The following is a 22,785-nucleotide window of genomic DNA, read 5'->3' on the forward strand; positions in this document are numbered from 1 at the left end:
ATAGAATGCCTTTGGCAGCATAAAAGATCTGAACAATTAATTTGACCTCTATGCATATAGATACTTGAGTAAGTATTGAGTATCAGCTTTTATCCACCAAACGTTTAAGTCTAATTTTACTCATTGTAAACATATTCTCTATAGCAATAAAGGATTTATGTGTTAATTAATTTCTAGTTTATACTATCTTGTAAATTTATCAAAGAAAATAAATGATCTGCAAAAAATTGGAATATTTGCTGGTGTTGTTAACATTCTCACTATGTAATACATAAGCAGATGAAACTGTCTTGTTCTATTTTATGATTTCTTTGATACTTCAAATACATTTTTAGTTAATGGCAATGTGACTTCTTCAAGATGACCATTCTTTCAATATAATGGCAGGAGCTTATACATCCCCTTCTGCCCTAATGACAGAGGCAACACACTGTAACACAGACTCCAGAAGAATCGATAAGCCATCATGATCAGCTGTCCAGCTGCAGCTTGAGGAAATTGATCAGATGATAAGGCAGTCACTTGGTCCTGAATGACCATCATGGCCAGAACATAGAACTTTTTTCCTGCATTGTTTTCCACTGAGGTGATGGCATATGTACCACATGCCGCATTTCATCCTGTATGAACAACCCTCAGATGGGAAAACCTGCATACATTCCTGAATGATGCACTGCTTGCAAGAGGGTGGGATGTATTCTGTCTTACAGTTCTCGAAAAGGATAGTTGCTATTCACCACATGATGGAGATGCTGAGTCACAGAAAGGCACAACAAAAAGGCTGTCGGAATGTTAGCTTTTAGCCAACAAGCCCCATTTGCCTTGCAAGGCAGAATGCAAAGTACATAATGTGCTGACTTTCGGTACTCAATCACTTCACCTGGTCCTACTGAACCCATAAAGCCACCTTCCTTGATGTTGACCTCCAACTCAAAGATGGCTACATCAGTACCTCTGTCGAAATCAAACCTATCAACCACTAGCACTACTTCCACTTTGACAGCTGCCACTCATTCTACACCAAGAAGTCCCTTTTATACAGGGCATCACATCTGTAGTGAGACTGGACCCTCTTGAAATATACCGATGGTCTCACTGAGGCCTTAACAGATCATAATTACCCTCCCAACAATGTACAAAAACAGATCTCCCATGCCTTATCTTTCCAGTCACTCAACATCTCAGAAAGTCCCACTGTCTGGCCACAGAGGTGCATTTCCCTCATGACTCAGTACCACCCAGGACTGAAGCAGCTGGACCACCCTGTTGCTGAGCTCATCGTCCAACACAATGTTCATTTCAATGACCGCTTCACAGCCTGTGCCATCTGAGTCCTTCCCTCCGTCACCATCTTTTCTAAACTGTGCAGATGGGAACTCTCCCTGCAGTATATTCTACATTCCCAAAAAAATGGTTCAAATGGCCTGAGCCAGGATTCGAACCTGCGACCGTAGCAGTCGCGCGGATCCAGACTGTAGCACCTAGAGCCGCTCGGACATCCCGGCCGGCCTATGTTCCCATTACCCTCCTGGTCTCAACATTCATAAGTCATTGTCCTTACCCACCTAGCCCCTTCCCTGTTCCCATTCCAGCACTAAACAGCCCTCTATTCCACCAACACACCCAGTCTTTTTACTTTTCTCCTTTTCTGCTACCCCTCCTCTCTCCCACACCCTCCATCTAACCTCCCAACTGCACCTAGCAGCCCTATTCTCCACCTCATCCCTGCATGCTCTCAGCAGCATCTTACTGTCCCCCCACCCCTGCCCTGCTATCCCTCCCCCTTCCCCCCCTCCTCCTTACCCCCACTCGGTTGCCTCTCCCATAATGCGCAGCTACTCGCAGTCTAGCTCCAGTGGCCAGAGACTGTGGTCATAAGTGTGTGTGAGTTGCATTTGTGTGTGTGTGTGTGTGTGTGTGTGTGTGTGTGTGTGTGTGTGTGTGTGTGTGTGTGGTCTATTTTTGACAAAAGCCTTGTTGGTTGGAAGTTAACGTTCCGACAGTCTTAGCACTGTGCCTTTCTGCGATTGAGCATCTCCGCTATATGGTGAGTAGCAGCTATCCTTTTCATTGTATTGTTATGTTCCATCCTGGATTTTGCTTTGTCCATTTTTGTCTTACTATATTTGATGTACTTATACTTTTCCATCAGCATGCCAATAGCAAACTTTTGCCATTCTTCAAGAATCAAGTGGTGGTGTTCCTGTGCCCATAATAATATCTGTGCCTTGTGAGTTCTGATGAGCGAAAGTACATAATATATCGAGCAGTCACTCCTGGATGCTCCCTTATCATTGTTGTTGTTGGTGGTGGTGGTGATGGTTGTGGTGGCGATGGTGTCCAGCAGTGAACTGGTGAATAATGTGCTAGGAGCCTCACCTATCTGCTCTAACAATCCACAATGTTTGAGCACTGCTGCCCGTGAATGATGTCTCTGTCAGTAGTTGTTTCTTTCAAAATAAAGGTACTAAGGGCACTTCCCTAACTCATGCAAAGCTCAGTACTTATGTAAGCTCAGAGCTGGAGTAACCAATATTTGTCATCCACAGTGGCCACAATCAAATGCATTGCTAATACACAACTTATTCATCTGAAGTTTTACTGTCATGCGGATGACCAGTACAAGGTCTCATGGCATCTTAGCCACATGTTAATTTTGATATTCTTTTGCAAATATGATGGATGTGTTGTTCCCAGATGAAATTGGAATCAATATGACATCATAAGTTTAACCAACTTTTTTTGTTTTGTTATGCATATGTAGCAGAAGACAATGGGTCTTATCTGGGTTACAAAGTAGTTTGTTGGCTGAGAACCATTTCACCACAGCATCTAGCAATACTGGTGCCCCTTTTGGATAGCTGTATGCATTAGCATGCTGCTTTCAGGATTTGGAGAGCCATGTCAGCCCCATATTAAATACACCTGATGGACTGACTACAAGGACAGGTGTACTGGCCATTCTGGATGTGCCTTTTGGCTGGTTTCTCACACCCGACTAAGTCTACACCTGGCTGGTACCCGTGTCACAACTCAGTTACAAAATGCTCACACACTTCACATCTTCACATGGAATAACACTAGACACAGACAGTTGGGATTAAGGTACACAAATTCTGACCCGGAGAAAAGGGAGAGGGGGGGGGGGGGGGGGTGAGAGAGGAAGATTTTGGGAGGATGGGGGAGACGTTATGGTGACAGGAAGGGCAGCCAACCACCCACCTTCTACCACTAACATTGCCAAATCTAATAATTAACATGTCAACCCAATGCAGATATAGGATAAAAGACCAGGAAAAAAGGAAACTAGTTGTTCCAGAGACATCTGTTTTAATACTGATGTGTCTTAATGGTTTGCAATTATCATTGTGTCATCTGCAGAGCAGATCAGATAACCGGGAACATTATGTGGTAAACCAGTGATTGCACTTATGGGAAAGAATGGCCCAAGAACTGATCCCTGTGTTACCCCTGTCTCAACAGTTTTCATCGGAGATTGTCTGTTTCTCACAGAGACGTATTATTTTCACGACAGAATAAACGATTTTTTAACTGTGCTAATAGGATTCATCCCTCTGCAATACACCAAGTATCTTCCACTGAACAGCTCTTGAACATACTGATAAAACTTAATCATATATTTTGTATCTTTTTGTCTATAATTACATATGTTCACTTTTATGTATTGTTAATTAAATAAACTATTCATCCAAAAAATGAAATCAAATGTGGCAGAGGCCGGCCGAAGTGGCCGTGCGGTTAACGGCGCTCCAGTCTGGAACCGCAAGACCGCTACGATCGCAGGTTCGAATCCTGCCTCGGGCATGGATGTTTGTGATGTCCTTAGGTTAGTTAGGTTTAACTAGCTCTAAGTTCTAGGGGACTAATGACCTCAGAAGTTGAGTCCCATAGTGCTCAGAGCCATTTGAACCAAATGTGGCAGAAAAGCCCTGCCTCCTCCACAGGAATGAATATTTTTCATAATCACAATAAATGGCAAAAAATAATTTGAATATACTATGGAAACACACTGCCCTGCATTTGAACAAAGCTACATATTACAGTAAAGTTATCTATGTCTGGATATAACAGCAGTAAAAATTGGCAATGAATGAATTCTTCAAACAGTAATATTTTATTTTTATATTTGATAGTCTAAAACATATTTATTTTTTAATTAATTCTATAAAAGCAACCAATATTTTTAAAGAGAATTTTAATAACTACAGCACAAGACAAGGCAATGACAGTTTTTGCATAAACTGTCAATTATGTTCTTTTGTCTCCAGAACCAGGTTATGTGCTTGGGTACAAACATTTTAAACCAGTTGAAATCAATTAGGATAAATAGTTTTGAAAGAAGCTATCTGAAAAATAATTTAACGATTATTTACCTCATTAGTTCCCCATATCACAAATGCTAAGTTTCTATGACATAAAAGACTGAATAACTTTTACAATCTATTGTTAGTGCAAAGGCTGAATTCAAAATTGTACATTCTTATTTACGGTATACCACAATCACAGATTATGCATGGAGTCTTAATGTGAATGGAATGTTTTAAAAAGATTTTTTATCCCTCGTTGTTCTTTATTTGGCATCTATTACGATTTCTCTTTGTATCATGCTATTCATCCTCAGATTATTCATGTTCCCTGTTATATTATCCATGACATCTAATAATGTTCTCATCTCTCACCCATATCTGCCTTTTATCCCTTTACTTCAAGAGTTCCAAAATTATCTTAATACAGGTTTTATCATATTGTTCAGCCGATACACTGTTCACTGATTCATTCAATTATTGTGTTCTGTAGCTCCCATCATGAAGAGCAACTTTCAGAGATATTATTACAGTCAGATATGAACTAAAAAAGAGATGCCACTCTTAGTAAGTTAATTAACAACAACTACACTGCTTAATATTGTTTATTTTTACACTGGCTGAATGTAACCTAATGAATTAAAGGAAAGGCACTCAAAAAGAATTCCTGCTTCCACAATTACATTAAATAGATGCTATTTACTATCCATTTATAGCTTAACATTACTTGATTACACTGGTATTCTTGTTTTAAAAATTTACTTAAATTTATAGAAACAGGGGCTGTTTGCAATACACTACTACTAGTCATGCAGCTAAAAGGAATTTTCAGTCACTGAATCTAGAGAATCAGATATCACACACTACAAACAAAGATCAATAAAATGACTAATGGAAGAGTGATATCAGACAAAGAGAAAAACAAAAAAGAAAATGAAGGCTTTCACGACTGGATGACATAGTTGCTGGTAAACCTTTCAGGATGTGAGGTCGTGGTCCAAGGACAGAAGAGTTCCTTGGCCCATAACCTCACATCCCAAAAGGTTTACCAGCAGCTAAAAAAGAAAACATATGAAAGAATGAGGAAATATTGGGCAGATATAAGACCAAAAAATCATTTATGTAATAATAAATTACAACACTTCTTCCACAACCACTGTATTATTGAATGTCTTACTGACTTGTTACTGAACTGAATTGTATTATTGAATAACAACAACTACTTGTACAAACCTTTGATTAACAACAACTCCTTGTATAAGCCTTTGTGTATTTGACTAGAATGGTCCAGTGAAGGTCATAAAATAAAAATAAGTGCTAATAATAATAATAATAATAATAATAACAATAATAGTGACATAACTTGTGGGAGTGCCTAAGAAGGTAGTTTGAAAATTTGTTTTTGCAATGCTGGAGAGTGCCAATTCATATCTATTCCTGGTGCCAACAGGTAATTTTGCTTCTTTGGAGTTGCATATTGTGACCTTTGTAAGGTTAAGATGTTCGGTGCACCCACCTCACCAGGCATGGTAGCTTGGGGCACAGCAAATGGCTGATTCCATGGCTAGTGCGTTCAGACTACTGGTGCCATCTAGTCTATGTTTTGTTTACTGTGCATGTCTGATTTGTGCCATTCTGTGCTCAAGCACTCTGCTGTGACTGTAGGTTATGATTTAGTTGTTGGTTCATCTTCCTATTATTCTGTGATGAATTATGTGCATGCAAGTGCATTTGTTTTCAATTTTCCACTTTTTATCTATAAAATAATTATTTTCAGTGTAATTACACACAAATTTTATAGTTGTAGACATATCTCAAAACACATTTTAATTTATACTTACTACAAATTTACTATGACGAAATAATTTCCTCTTACATGCGCACCTGTTTTGAGACATGTCCACACAAATAAAATTTGTGTATAATTATGCTCAAAATGATTATTTTATAGATAAAGAATGATACATTGAAAACAATTGCTCTTACCTGCACAAGTTCCACCACAGAGTGGTAGAAAGATAAGCCAACAGCCAAATCACAATCAATGTTCACTGCAGAATGCCTGGTCATGGAATGAGGCAAATCTGACCTGCACAGTAACCGAAACACAGGCTACACGGCACCGACAGAACACACTAGTCATGGCGTTGGCCACCTGTCATTCCCTGAACTACCATGCCTGCCAGGGCAGGGATACTGAAGGTGTTAAGAACTAAACTATACGAGCTTGGGCTTTTGTGGCCAAAGTTCGTTTTTGTGACTTAGTAAGACTGCCTGCAGTAGAAGCAGAAATATTGGTAGTTTTATCACACATGGTGTGATCACACACTCAGATGAATTTTACTAAAAAAATTTAAACTATTTACTGTCTAGTCTGTTCAGCTATCATATAAACTATGTGCTTCATCATGGGCATATCAGAGTGACATTTTCTTCACCCAAATGAGAGGAGTATTCTCAGTGATGTGCCCAATGTCAAACTGAGTCATATAATTGATGGTTGCCTTTATCCCCTACTATTATTACATGATCCTCTTTCCAAGAGTCTGAATTACAGTTAACATCACTTTAATTATTGCTCGTAACAGCAATTTTCGGTACTGTTACTTTTTCATCATACTACACTCACCTTTCCATAGCATATCTTGATACAGCTCGTCCATCAATGTGAGGAGGCAGAGAAATAGCAGTTACTGTAGGGAGTCTACTTGTTGGGTCTTTAACAAAGAAGTCAAGGCCAAGTTTTGTGATTCCTTCATGAAGCTGAATACTGCAATTCTTATGCCTTTCCCAGCATTTCTGTAAACCTTCCTCTGCTAGTTGTGCCAGACCTTCACGCAGACCGTATAATAAAGTTACTGGCACTGTGTGGTGGTAACTGTCATGAAACAAAAAAATTACAGGCTTCAGAAATATAATTTAAAATAAAGAATGTTTCATTAAACATTCTTCTTAGAGATCAGGCAGATTGTTTAAAATTATGATTTATAATTCAACTACATTAAAATATGACACTGCTTATCTGCCTTTCCAGTGATTCATCTGGATGATATTCCTTAGTTCACAATGAAAGTCAACTTATATATCAGAACTTATTCTTGAAGTCATGTGGAAGACACTAAGTAATAAGAATACAGTCTTAAATACCATTACACTCACATTCTTGGATTTCCAAAACAGCCCCAGTAGTCTCCCAGCAAAGTCATATCAAAGTAGAAAACTTTTACTGGTGTCCTCCTTCCTCTTATTTTAGCTCTACAAAGAAGATATTATAAACATAAAATAACAAAATAAATTTTGTGATGTTAACAATTAAATGTTACATAACACTCAAATGATCCCAGAGTATATTGGGAAAATAATAAAATTAATAGTTGCTTACAGTACATTCTTTGGAACAAAATTAAGCAGCTTGATATCTAAATATGGTAATATATATAAATGGAAAATCCAGTGTGAAATAAGTTATATGAATATAAGTCCAATGTCTAATGAGTTGACATAAGAGGTACGAAGCAGCTGGTAGGTACTAGAAAGATCTAGTCTGCTTCTGTTTCAAACATTAAATCACTCATTCATCACATTTTGTAGAACCCATCAAGATGCAGAATGGGGTACATGAAAGGAGCCTCCACAAAGATTGCAATGATTTCTGACCAAGATAAGACTTGCAATCAGGCATACCCTGGGTGTCAGGTTTCTCTGGCGGCTGATCCTTTCACACCAGAAACATCATCTTGGTCCTTTTCAGGACCACAGTTGACCATCATATTGATGAATATAGAAGGTATATCATCACCAAAAGAACAACTGTTACAAGAGCTGCGCAGACGAACCAAATGCGATGTACTCTGCTTACAGGAGACCCACAGAAGCTGTGAAATGCGCAGACCAAAAATAAATGGAATGCGACTGGCTACGGAAAGACCCCACCCAAAATATGGAAGTGCTATATTTGTCCAACCAGAAATATAGATAATATCATCAGCCTTTACTGAGGCAAATGATATTGAAATCTTAACTTTGGAAATCAAAGGCTGTACAGTCACATCTGTATACAAACCACTGGATGTTGATCTCAAAATCAATCTACCTGATAACTTTTATAGTCAACACAAACAAATAGTGACTGGTGACTTCAACTGTCACAGCACCACGTGGGGATATGAGCATGATGATGAGAATGGTACAGCATTACAAGAATGGACAGAAGGCAATCATCTGAGCCTTATACATGACCCTAAGCAACCTGCATCTTTCAACAGTGGCAGATGGAAACGTGGATACAACTCCGATCTGTAATTTTGCAGTGAGAACATCTCACAACAGTGCATAAAAACTGTCTGCAACCCTATTCCAAATACACATCACAGACTGATCATGTGCGAAATTTACGCAGCACTTAGACCACAGACAGTTCCGTTCAGAAGGAGATTTAACTTCAGAAAAGCCAACTGGCCGAAGTTTACAGAAATGCTGGACGCTGCAGTTCTCAATATTGAACCTTCACCTGACTCGTATGATCCTTTTGTGAGGCCTGTAAAGAGGTGCTCCAGAATTGCAATTCCTTGGGGTTGTCGAACATCATACATTCCTGGTCTAACTTCAGAACTCAGTGCTCAATTTACAGAGTATAAGGTACTATTCGAAGAAGATCCATTCGGCAAGACAACGCTATCGGCTGGGAATAAACTTATTGCATCTCTGAAAGAATCCAAAAGGAATTCTTGGGTTAAAACTATGGAAGAACTTGACCTCATCAGAAACAGTCATAAATCATGGAGATTACTGAGACGCCTCAATAATGACCCAACCAGATCCACAGCACACTGCAACATTACTGCAGATCAGATAGCACACCAACTGCTCATGAATGGGAAAGGAAGCCATAGAATCAAAGTTCCAAAAGTACAGCAAGAGGCTCAAGAACAAACGAGGGATCTGACTCTCCCATTCGAGATATCTGAATTAAACAAGGCTATTAAGGAGAGTAAAACTGGTAAAGCATCCGGTATAGATGACATCTGTATGGAGCAAATCAAGAATTTTGGCCCAGAAACAAGAAAGTGGATCCTGCAGCTTTTCAACAACTGCATGAACCAGTGCAAAATACCAAAGATCTGGCGAAAGAGCAGGGTGATAGCTCTTCTGAAACCTGGAAAGGAAGCAAATCATCCAAAGAATTTCAGACCAGTTAGCCTTTTGAGTCACCTTTATAAACTGTTCGAATGTATGATTCTGAATAGAATCCTACCAGTAATAGACCCTCTTCTCATACCCGAACAAGCAGGATTTCGACCAAACAGAAGCTGCACAGGGCAACTTCTGAATCTCACTCAGTTTATAGAGGATGGTTTTGAAACCCGTCAAGTAACGGGCGTGGTCTTCGTGAATCTCACAGCAGTGTACGATACTGTCCATCATCGGTTACTCCATGCAAAACTATACAATATGATCAATAATGCCCACCTCGTTAGACTACTCAGCACCCTCCTCCAAAACCGCAGGTTTTTTGTTGAATTTCAAGGACAACGCAGTCGCTGGAGAGCGCAGAAAAATGGTCTACCTCAGGGAAGCGTCTTGGCTCCACTTCTTTTCAACATCTATACCAACGACCAGCCATTGACCCCAGGCACAAGGAGATTCTTATATGCAGATGACCTAGCCCTTGCTACACAGAGCTCATGCTTTGAAAGAGTGGAAAGAAACCTGACAACAGCACTTAGAACACTGTCAAGCTACTACAATCGGCACCAACTCAGACCAAACCCTTCGAAGACACAAGTGTGTGCCTTTCATTTAAGGAACAGGGAAGCTAATCGTGAGCTACATATTGCATGGTCAGGCATCCAACTCCAGCATCATCATGCACCTAAATACTTGGGAGTCACTCTCGACAGAACTCTGACATTCAAAACTCACTGTAAGAACACCAAAATGAAAATCTCCGCTCGAAACAACCTCATTCGCAAACTAGCGGGGACACATCCACAAACTATTCACAGTTCTGCAATGGCACTGTGCTTTTCTACTGCTGAATATGCTTCTCCAGTCTGGTACAGGTCATCTCATGCCAGACAAGTAGACATTGCTCTCAACGAAACCTGCAGGTTGATCTCAGGTTGCTTAAGACCTACCCCAACTGATAAGCTCTACTGCCTGGCTCGAATAGTGCCACCATGGATATGCAGAACAGTGGCTGCCAACAAGGAGAGACTGAAAGTGGAACAGGACAGTGCCCATCCACTGCATGGACATAATCCACCACAGCAACGGCTGAGATCGCGAAAGAGCTTCCTGAGAACATCCGAGAAGCTCACCATTTCACCAGAGAAGGCAAGGCTGGAGTTATGGAAGAAGTCGACGCCTCACTTGCAGACACCAGAAGCTGAAGAACTAACACAACGAGAGCTGGCTGGTGTGGAAATCTTTAAACAGGTTACGATCAGGAGTTGGACGATCCAGAGACAACCTGAAGAGATGGGGCTTCATAACAGAAGATATGTCCTGTGATTGTGGATAAGAACAAACCACAAGCCACATGCTCCAGTGCCTTTTGTGCCCTACATCCTGCACGAAGATTGATCTCCTGCAAGCCACTCCAAGCACCTTGGAGGTTGCAAAGTACTTCAAATGGTTCAAATGGCTCTGAGCACTATGGGACTCAACATCTTAGGTCATAAGTCCCCTAGAACTTAGAACTACTTAAACCTAACTAACCTAAGGACATCACACACACCCATGCCCGAGGCAGGATTCGAACCTGCAACCGTAGCAGTCCCGCGTGCAAAGTACTGGGCACATGTAATATAAATACAATTTGTGTGTATATATTTATTGATGTGTATGGCAACTGTAAATTTGTATGTTTCTGATTCGAGAATAATAGATGCAGAATCTTCAGAGTTGTGGAGCAACTGAAGTAATACATTACGAAAGAGAAGCAAGTCATATAAACTAGAGAGCCTCTGTTGTAAAGTGCTACCTACAAGCATCAGGTACAGACAATAGAGGAAATAATGGCCAATGGTAGCCCACACACTGACCATTGTTTTCTTCAAACACTGCAGTCTGACTAGGAGGAATAGTAATCTTGGCTTTGAATTGATGGTGGAAAAATATAAGCGGCATGATGTAGAGAGAAGGAGGAAAAAGTCAAGAGTTGGTTGGGAAAGATTTTTCTGATGTAGACACATGTGAATGAATTAATAGAAGGTGCCTCAGGTGGGGAGAGAGAAACAAGAATGGGAGGATGTTACAAGAACTTTTCTTCTGTGGAAATGCAGATTGTAAGGGCCAATGAAGAGAGACAGGGGAGCAGAGGACTTCTATAAGAAGCACTGAGAAAAAAAGAGCAGGGGGAAGGTAAAGTATCATAAGTAGGAGAATGTGGGGTAGGACAATGGAATGGGAGATTAGCAGAAGGGTTGAAGGAATGAAGAAGAATTCTCATCTGTGTATTTTAGAGAAGGTGGTGTTCAAGGGGCAGATCCAAATGACACAGATTGTGAAGTACTTGTAGAAAGCTGTACAGTGATTGCACCAAAGTTGGCATTTGATGTTGCTGCTTTAAAAGATGACCCTGGTACTTACAGAGTAGTAAACACCACTGACATGGTGGGAATAAGAAATGGTGGATGACTAGATGACTATATGGGACAGAGAATGTGATTTAGTTGTTCAATTCCTCAGTGGTATAGAGGGAGAAAGGGGACTCCTTTGTTAGTGGTCTCTATCCAGGTCCAGCACAGAGATATGACTCGTGGAGCAATGGGCTGTGAGCAGAAGCAGAGAGACAGACAAGGATACCCAATGGTAGAGTGGGTGGTGCAATCCCACTTTGGGACAGGTAGGACAGATAATGTTGTGCAAGTGGGGCAGGGGAGGATTTCCTAATTTCAAATCATAATGAGAGACAGCCAAAAGTTTGATAGAGAACATGGCTTAACTGCTCCATTCCTCAGTGGATTTGAGGGACAAAGGGGGCTCATTTGTGATTGGTCACTACATTTGCTTTTCTCTTTTTCTTACTACAGATCTTCCACTTTTGCGTTGTGCAAACTGATTAAAATCATATAACAATGACCAAAACTATTCTCAGTATGAGAAGTACTACACCTTCCACAATCTCACTCCTTGCACCCAATTTATGGTATTTTTCGGTTATCAGCTCCTTTATAATTCCCATCTTCATAATCAGTACAGTTTATTTTGGAAATAAGATATAATCAGTTTTGAATTTCATTTCTCAGTGGTCTCATCTTTAATGCCACAACATGTAGCTGTTGTTACAGAAATAAATGGCTCCATCACAAACACTGATCATAACACAGGATAGTTCTGTATTGTCAAGTACATTTAATAATTTCTTTGTGTCAGAATAAGTCATGATATGACATATTACATGATAAAAAATTTCAATGTCTGATAATTCATTTACTGTGTGCAATTTTCACAAGCAGCAATTTTATACAGCTTATTATATGACTCAAGTACCTTCAGTAATACAGAAGTAAAAGTAACAGAACATAGCTAATCTCATCAAAGAGGTCAGTGGTGATAAAAATAATCCAGCACAGTTAGGCTAAGATAATAAAAGAAAAGTAGTTCATAACCAATGATTCAGTCAGCGTCTATAGGAAAATTATAGGAAGAGACAGAGGACACAGATTTGGTGAAAAATTGAACACACTCTTTATCATATTCTACAAACCTGTAAGTTAATTATTGCTCTGAAACAATTAAAACATCAGTGCCATATGTGTAAAATCTTAATTTACGTATTTTACAAGTGAATACAAGTACTAAACCTAAGTTACTGTTTACTGTTTTTGTTTTGTTTTATGTATTACCATAAATTCTGGTCAAAAGCTTGTAAAATTGACACGTTCCTTATCCTGTGATAGTGTCACAACATGGATCACCGGAACAAGAGATAGATAAATAAATAAATAAATAAACATAAAAAATAAAATACATCACGAACAAATCAAATACAGTCAAGTTGATTATTAAACAACAAACAAATAAAAGCGGTGAAGCAAATGAAAACTGAGTCCCCAGTTAACAGGTAAGGCAGAAATGAAGCCACACAGAAATTGTTATGTACCTAATACATGGAAAAATTCTGTGATGTGTAGTGCTTCTAGCACAGTATCAAAATATTCTGCTGATTTGATAAGCGTACCCTAGATCTATCTTTGTAATCAGCCAGTGACTTGAAGGATATTTCCTGCTGTACTTAAATACAAACAGGCAGCACCAATTTACAAAAATGGAAATTACAGGTCAATTTCACTTTGTTCAACATTTTCAAAGATAGATTTTGTATGTCCATCTTTCAGAATGGAGGTTTGAGGGACTTCGGCCGTCTGCTTATGTAATAAAATGGAACACCTACAGCCATCCTTATGATATTTTTTATTATATGGCTACCAGTTTCGCTGCTTCGGGCCTTAACTGATGCTGAGGGGGTTAACTCGTCATACACATGGTTCATCAGTGGCCATCATCTATGAACAGCTTTTCACAGACTACTTGTAACAACGATGTTGTGTCTCCAACCATCAACTTTCAACTACCAACTTTTCAAATGAATACCTATGTTGGACATCTTTGGTGTACCTCTCATACACATGTAATGTTTAGATCTCTCACTTAATACAGAACAATGTAACAACTCGCCATTGCCAATATAAGGTCATGTGTGTGCAGGATAAAGTATTTGCAGCATATAGTTCAAGTGGCAATACATGTGAGAGCAGTTACCTGTGATGTGTTCTATAATGTGATTTACATTTAGTTGGACTGACTGAGTATTTTGAGTATGCCATGGACCCATGACATTATAATCAGTGTTTATAGCTGTAGACCCAAACATAAGGAAAGTCTTTGTTTGTGGAAACCTTAAAGTTGTACTTGGGAATGTAAAATTTTATATCATTAAGATATTTCTCTTGTATGCTTGGATTTCCATTTCACAACAGGAAGCAAAAGGTTACATTGAGTAACTACTTCTTATAAATAAAATTAAACAGAATGTGAGAATTTAAAATAATTTTTTGTATGATTCTAAAAAAGCTGATAGGTCACAAAAAGTAGACACTGGATGTTAATGGAACACCTTTATTTGCATAACGGTGTAGTCCATCATCTGATGACCAGCTAAATCAAAGGCACATTTTTGCATTACAAAAGTGAACACATACTGAAATGTATTGAAACAGGCACAATGGTTTGAAGCCAAAATTCATAATTTTTTTTAAAGAGAAATGCATACGACAATGCATTATGAGTACAGTGGCATGACAAACATGGCTTTTGACTTACAAAACGTGAAATTACTTTATTCCCATAAGGAAAGAAATACTAATGTGATGTATAGACAGCTAGCAGATGAATGAATGTGGCAGCCCTTAACACCACATAAGTAGCCTCATTTATACTAGATGCAGTGTAGTTTCAGCTCTTTGAGACTGCAGACGTATGTGCAAGTTGCACTTGCATGAGTGTGTGTGTGCATGTGTGTATGTGTGTCTACTGCTGACAAAGGCCTTAATGGCCGAAAGCTATGATTGTGTGAATCTTTTTATTGCACCTATCGCAACTCAGCATCTCCGCTATATGGTGAGTAGCAACTTTCCTTCTCTCGTATTATTACATTCCATCCTGGATTTTCCATTGTTTGATTTAATGAGAGTGAATTAGCTTTCAACCACTTATTAATGTCAATGAAAATTTGATTAGCAGTTATTTCTAAACCTACACTTGACTTGCTACTTACTGCAATGTTTGATTCATCTGCAAACAAAACAAACTTAGCATCTGGCAATGTAACAGATGAGAGGCCATTAATGTACACAATAAAAATCAATGGACCCAAGAGGGAACCTTGAGGAACACCACATGTAATTAATTCCCAGTCAGATGAAGACTGACTGCTTAGCGCACAGGTATTTCGCAATGACGCCCTTTGTTTCCTGTTAGATAAGACACAAACCAAGTTGCAGCATTGTCGGTTGAAACCTTCCACTAAGCTCCAAACCACAGGTCCCTAATCAACTCTGGGAACAATACTGCAAATTGTGAGCTCTGCTTACTCCCTGCACATGAGACCAGCAGCCTTCACAACTTTTCCCAGCTGCCCATATGAACTGAGGATGGCCTCAGAACCCAAGTGACAGGCATCATTGGCACCAATGTGAATCATAACTTGCAGACCATTGCAACGTGCACACACGATAACCACAGACGAAGTCTCCTTCACATCTCAGATTAGGCCCTGCTAGCAGTCATAATAAGTACACATTGTCTTTCTTTCCAGCACTGAATGCTGATTCTGAAGGAGCAGTTACCTGTCCACTCACAGTTCGAATGCACAAGACCAGACAGCCAGTCTCTACATTGATCCTCTGCCTCAAGTGATGTGAACATGTTACACCACTCACCCTATGGTGAGGGCAGATCCATTACATCAGGTACACTGGAAGGTGCCTCAGAAGCAGAGCCTGTTGCTGAAGGAAGTGACACCTGATGTATCCCACTTGATGTGGCAATTTCGCTGCCACCACTACGTGCCAAGGCAGCAGCATAAAGACAGATGAATGTAGTCAAAAGTGCCTTGAGCTGTTTGTGAACTGTGGCCAGCTCCCCATTTCTGCACATATCATGTACACATCCTATCCACTCTAATGTGACTAACTTAAGAAGTAAACTTAAAAAGCACTCAGAGAAACCTAAATGTGCAACTTGATACTCTCATGACATGTCACCAATAGAGGACCCATTATTGAGCTGTGTAGCTGGCAATTCAAGAGAATGACAATTGTGCTACGGTCTGCCTGAATCTACACTTTACAGTTACAAAAATGCTAGTTTGCACCTCTTAACTAGAAAAATGCACACAGAATTTAACACTTGAACTACAAAGAAAACACAGAGAAAGATAAATATGTAACTTGCTGGTCTGCTGGTGTGTAACAGGCAAGGCTGGAGATATGTAGGGTGATATAATCTGAGTGGAAAGAAGAGTGCCAGTATATGGGCACTGGCACATGGAAAACCAGTGGAATAGAAAAATCATTTAAATACATGTCAAATACCGATTTTTGTAAGTAAAATAGTTTCTTTTTTTAATGAAAAACATGCAAAAAATAGGAATAGTTGCAACTAAAAATATAAGGAGAAGGTCAATTCATTCTAAACTGGTAACTACTGTGTCACATGCATGTAATTATCTTTTATACTTTATTGCAGTCATGCTCTACAAGACTTCATAAAAATTCTAATAAATAATGAAATTGTGTTTTCATATAACTAACATATCTTCCACACTTACTCTGCTCGGGGACTAAAACTTATAGGTGCCAGTCCTGGGGGAGCTCCAAGAACCTTTTGTGAGCCTGTGTATACTACATCTACTTCCCATCGGTCAGCATAAAACTGAACACCACCAAGTGATGCGACTGTATCTATGGCAAGCAGGCAGCCATACCTTACAGAATAAGAAAATTTGTAAGTTGCAACTTTAGTATTATAATTATGGAAATATTTCATAATGCAGATTGATTTCATAAAAATTATTTATGATCAACACTTTACTTGTGGCATAGTGGACCAAGCTGACAACACCGCTGGAAGACACCAGTACTAGTTTCTGCCTGAACTACAAAAAGTAATGATGGATGGAATTTTCTTAATGCCTGTTCAATTTCTGATATGCTGAAGCTTTCACCCAATGGCTTCTCAACCTTGTGTACAACAGCACCTAGGACAAAAAAACAAAAGACACAGATTTCATTAGTGTTTTTAAAATCACATTCAATTGCCTTGTGAGTGCTAAATTCACTTATTAACATCAAAAAGCACTTTAAAACATAGTCACAGTTATTAGAAAGATATGTCTAAAGTTGAGCTAAAAATGTAAAAAAGCTGTGGACTTTCTCCTCTGCTTTTGGCAGTTATATGGATAAAATCAAATGGGAATGGAAATAAAGCAACCCCAAAAGAATAAATCTGGGTAACAATAGAACAACAAACAATATCCAATTTGCTGTTGACCTAGTACTATTAGTCAATTCAGAAGACCACCTGCAAGATAAGATAACAAATATAAATATAACATTAGAAAGCAACAATATGAAAATATCAGTGAAACAGAAAGCCGTGGAAGTAATATGCAGATACAAATGGACAGCTAAAATTTTAACAGATAATCAAACAATATAAGAAAAAGTTCATTCAAATATTTTGGATGTGAAACATCAACTTACACCATCATCACACATTTAGAGAAAACCATACAAAATAAAATAAAATAAATGGATTCATAATAATATTGGGGGAGGGGGAGGGGTAGATGGGGGAGGGATGGCATGAGAGGAAAGAAATAAGACTAAGATTACCTAATCTGGTGTCAAACCTACAATACTATATGCCAGTGAAACATGAATTCTGAGAGAAAGTGATAAAAGCAAAATAGAAGCATTAGAAATGAAGATTCTTTGATCAGTATTAGGTATAAGTTTAGCATACTAAATTAGGAATACTGATGAACAAAAATCACTTGATATTAACATTATCATAGCGGAAGATGTAAATGAGTACCAACATATGTGGTTCCAACATGTAATTATGATGTTCCCAGAGAGTACTGTTATAACTAAGATTGGGCTAAACAGTGACTTTTGGATGAAAGTGATGTCTGTGGTTGCTACTTTTCAATAACTGCAATTTGACACAGTTTAAAATCACATTTTATGAATTCACAATTTGTAACCCCTGCACTCTGTCAATGTCAAAATATTCCTTCTGTTATTTATCAACATTACTGTCACACTGTGATTAGTCACAAGTAACAACTAATAGGCACTGGCACATACATCTGCTAAATGTCCTCTTCTGTAAAGTGTGCAAACTAAGTATTTCAACTATGTTGCTGATGTCTTTGTGCATGAAAGGAATGATAAATAAATGTGAAACACAATGTGACTGAATAATGAAAAGTCTTACCCTTTGTTAAAGCCACCTCATATCCCGAAATTATCTGCCATGTGTTTATTGATAAAGACTTGGTTATGACCTTTAAGGTTGATGGTATGTAACTGAAAACAGTGAGAAGTGCAGATCCTACAGTTAAAACTATATTGGGAACAGTTTAAGTGCAATACATGAAAATACACACAAGAAGTTTACCTGTGTGTTGTAGTGTTGAAAAAATTATAAATTTTTGTTCCCACATACTGGGGAGTTTGAGTACATAAATTTAAATCATGAGCAGATAGCATAAAATTTTCTTTATTTCTCTCCTTGCATAATTCTAAATTGGTTCTCAAAAAACCAATTTCATAGATATATAGGGAGGGTACTGTTAACAGTTTCACATTTTTAAATAATGGCTGACATGATTTCTTTGGATGCACAGCGTACATGTTTCTCATAATTTGTTTCTGTAATTTCAGTATGAGCATTAACTTAGTTGAATTTCCTCAAACAACAATACTGTATCTTATAACTGACTGGTAGTAGCTATGGTATGCAATTTTCCTTGAGTCCCTGTCAGTGGCATTTGCCAATATTTGCATTGTAAATGCAAAGCTACATAGTTTGTTCACTAGATATTTCCCATGTTTGTTCCAATTTCAGTTCTCGTCTACATTTAACCCTAAAAATTTCACAGAATCCACTTCTGCTAAATTTTGATTTTTATGGTTTATTTTAATTTCCTTGGATGTTGACTGTTTTGTTCTGAACTGGATCAGACTCTTAAATATTCCAGTGGTGCTGTCATGTAAGACACCTAGTCTAAAATTTTTCTCTGGTCAAATTAGCTTCTAAACTGTAAAACTTCGAGTAAAACTGAAGTGATATCAGGTGTTCCCCAGGGAAGCATCCTGGGACCTCTGCTGTTCCTGATCTATATAAATGACCTGGGTGACAATCTGAGCAGTTCTCTTAGGTTGTTCGCAGATGATGCTGTAATTTACCGTCTAGTAAGGTCATCCGAAGGCCAGTATCAGTTGCAAAGTGATTTAGAAAAGATTGCTATATGGTGTGGCAGGTGGCAGTTGACGCTAAATAGCGAAAAGTGTGAGGTGATCCACATGAGTTCCAAAAGAAATCCGTTGGAATTCGGTTACTCGATAAATAGTACAATTCTCAAGGCTGTCAATTCAACTAAGTACCTGGGTGTTAAAATCACGAACAACTTCAGTTGGAAAGACCACATAGATAATACTGTGGGGAAGGCGAGCCAAAGGTTGTGTTTCATTGGCAGGACACTTAGAAGATGCAACAAGTCTACTAAAGAGACAGCTTACACTATACTCGTTCGTCCTCTGTTAGAATATTGCTGCGCGGTGTGGGATCCTTACCAGGTGGGATTGACGGAGGACATCAAAAGGGTGCAAAAAAGGGCAGCTCGTTTTGTATTATCACGTAATAGGGGAGAGAGTGTGGCAGATATGATACGCGAGTTGGGATGGAAGTTATTAAAGCAAAGACATTTTTCGCCGCGGTGAGATCTATTTACGAAATTTCAGTCACCAACTTTCTCTTCCGAATACGAAAATATTTTGTTGAGCCCAACCTACATAGGATGATCATCAAAATAAAATAAGAGAAATCAGAGCTCGAACAGAAAGGTTTAGGTGTTTGTTTTTCCCGTGTGCCGTTCGGGAGTGGAATGGTAGAGAGATAGTATGATTGTGGTTCGATGAACCCTCTGCCAAGCACTTAAATGTGAATTGCAGAGTAGTCATGTAGATGTAGATGTAGATGTACATTAATATCTTCAACTATAAATAGTTTATACACTGATGGCATGAGACATAAGGTTCTTAGCACAAACACGAATGTTGGTCAACGGGTAACACATTGTGCAAAATGTTATAATGCTACTTTTAGTTGCTCCTTGTGACATATGCCGTCCTTGAGAACAGTCAAAATAATGTGATAACGGCCGATACTCAACAGCGTGACACAGGGTTCTTAAAAAGAAGTTCAAACTTTGTCCAACAGATGTGCATAGTGTTAAATGTTAATTTTGATAGTTATTTGTGGCTTGTACTGTTCTTGAGAATGGTTGAAATAACATAAAAGTTGACACTCAATAGTGCGACACAATGTCCTTTGAAGGAAGTATGAACTTTCACCAACAGATGGAACACAGTATTAATTGCTACTTTTACTTGTTACTTATGATTTCTAGTTGTGACCAAAATCATAGCTAGATACTGAAAATTTGTTGTTTGAAAACTGTGAATTCTCAATTACTTGTGTTTTGTAACAGATACACGATTTCCTGGCCATCCCTTGTTATAACCATTCCAACATTAAACTGGGAAACTCCAGAAAATTATGGTGAGAGCAGTTCTAACAAGATCTCAGCCAGCTCTTGATCTGGAAGGAGGAGGAGGAGGAGGAGGAGGGAGGAAGAGGAGCAGGAGAAGGAGATTAAAAAGCTACATCTTTGTATGATGACTGTACAAACAATATTGACACAAATGTTATATTCTTGGATGTGTGTTCCTCCATTTTATGCAATTATGAGCTCACCCTGGGTTCTGTATGTGTCAAGATTGTGATCATACATAGCTACATGTACAGTAGATTACAACTGAATACAAGACAGACTAAGAATGAAGAGCCTGCAGTACCATAAAATACAAATAATAACTGAAATCTGTCTTTACACTTTAAAGATGCCATATTTGGAAACAGTTAGACAAGTCCAATTGTTATATACTACTTGGTAGACAGTTCCAAAATACATAAACAGTTGAAATATTTATTCAAATTATGCAATTTATTAATGACCTACATACAACTTGAATAACATTTGATATCATTGATTTGTGCAAATAGTCATGCATTTTGTAAGCTAATATATCATTCTGGAAATTTCTATAGCAAATTTTATTTTTCTATTACACATGTTGCACTTCTTATAGGATACTTCAAGGATAGTTAGTGCTGGACAGTGACTTAAAATTTGTTTATGGGCAAAGAAACAGAATACAAATAAAAATTGGAGACCACATGCAATATTAAATGCATTAGTCAACAACAACAACTTGCAGTGACATGTTTTTATCTTATTCTACAGTTTTTGAATGGCACAAAAGATTTAAAAGGCAAAATGTCACTTGAACTGAGGTAATTGGGATAGCACGTCATGCCTGACAGGTTGATTACACGGGAGAAAATTTTTTTTTTAAAGTGGGACATAATTTTGTCCAAAATATTTTTTTTATTTGAATTGCTTCGATGTCCCCCCACAATCTGACCTGGCAAAGATCCCTAACACTCAAGCAGTACTCAAGAATAGGTCTCACCAGTGTCCCATATGCAGTCTCCTTTACAGATGAACCACACTTTCCCAAATTCACCCAGTAAACTGAAGGCAACCAACTGCCTTCATTACCACAAACCCCCATATGCTCATTTCACATCACTTTGAAACAGTAAGTCCATAAATTTAAACAACATGACTGTGAAGCTGCCCACCACTAATGCAGTAGCCAAACACTAAAAGTTCGTTTTTCCTACTCATTGCTGCCCACCCCATCCACCAAATCATTTATTATATAGATAACTACTGAGGTCATATCACACTTCCCTGAAGCACTCGTGCCAATACCCTCACCTCTGGTGAACACCTACCAACGAGGTCAGTATGTTGTTGTGGTCTTCAGTCCTGAGACTGGTTTGATGCAGCTCTCCATGCTACTCTATCCTGTGCAAGCTTCTTCATCTCCCAGTACTTACTGCAACCTACATCCTTCTGAATCTGCTTAGTGTACTGATCTCTTGGTCTCCCTCTACGATTTTTACCCTCCACACTGCCCTCCAATGCTAAATTTGTGATCCCTTGATGCCTCAAAACATGTCCTACCAACCGATCCCTTCTTCTAGTCAAGTTGTGCCACAAACTTCTCTTCTCCCCAATCCTGTTCAATACCTCCTCATTAGTTACGTGATCTACCCACCTTATCTTCAGCATTCTTCTGTAGCACCACATATCAAAAGCTTCTGTTCTCTTCTTATCCAAACTATTTATCATCCATGTTTCACTTCCATACATGGCTACACTCCATACAAATACTTTCAGAAATGACTTCCTGACACTTAAACCTATACTCGATGTTAACAAATTTCTCTTCTTCAGAAACACTTTCTGTGCCATTCCCAGTCTACATTTTATATCCTCTCTACTTCGACCATCATCAGTTATTTTGCTCCCCAAATAGCAAAACTCCTTTACTACTTTATGTGTCTCATTTCCTAATCTAATTCCCTCAGCATCACCAGACATAATTTGACTACATTCCATTATCCTCGTTTTGCTTTTGTTGATGTTCATCTTATACCCTCCTTTCAAGACACTCTCCATTCCATTCAACTGCTCTTCCAAGTCCTTTGCTCTGTCTGAGAGAATTACAATGTCATCGGCGAACCTCAA

The 22,785-nt window shown here is 38.6% G+C and overlaps 1 protein-coding gene across 1 annotated transcript in view; it reads right to left on the minus strand.

Annotated features, from left to right (window-relative positions):
- LOC126473948 (alanine--glyoxylate aminotransferase-like) overlaps positions 1 to 22,785 on the minus strand; it is a 66,492-nt gene that overhangs the window by 540 nt on the left and 43,167 nt on the right. Inside the window, exons 3-6 of the mRNA XM_050101310.1 lie at positions 16,926 to 17,091; positions 16,663 to 16,818; positions 7,485 to 7,580; positions 6,955 to 7,203 (exon numbers count right to left, since the gene is read on the minus strand). Coding sequence (XP_049957267.1) covers positions 6,955 to 7,203; positions 7,485 to 7,580; positions 16,663 to 16,818; positions 16,926 to 17,091 — 667 coding nt within the window. The remainder of the gene's footprint in view (positions 1 to 6,954; positions 7,204 to 7,484; positions 7,581 to 16,662; positions 16,819 to 16,925; positions 17,092 to 22,785) is intronic.

This window comes from Schistocerca serialis, chromosome 4, assembly GCF_023864345.2.
Source record: "Schistocerca serialis cubense isolate TAMUIC-IGC-003099 chromosome 4, iqSchSeri2.2, whole genome shotgun sequence".
Classification (NCBI taxonomy): Eukaryota; Metazoa; Arthropoda; class Insecta; order Orthoptera; family Acrididae; genus Schistocerca; species Schistocerca serialis.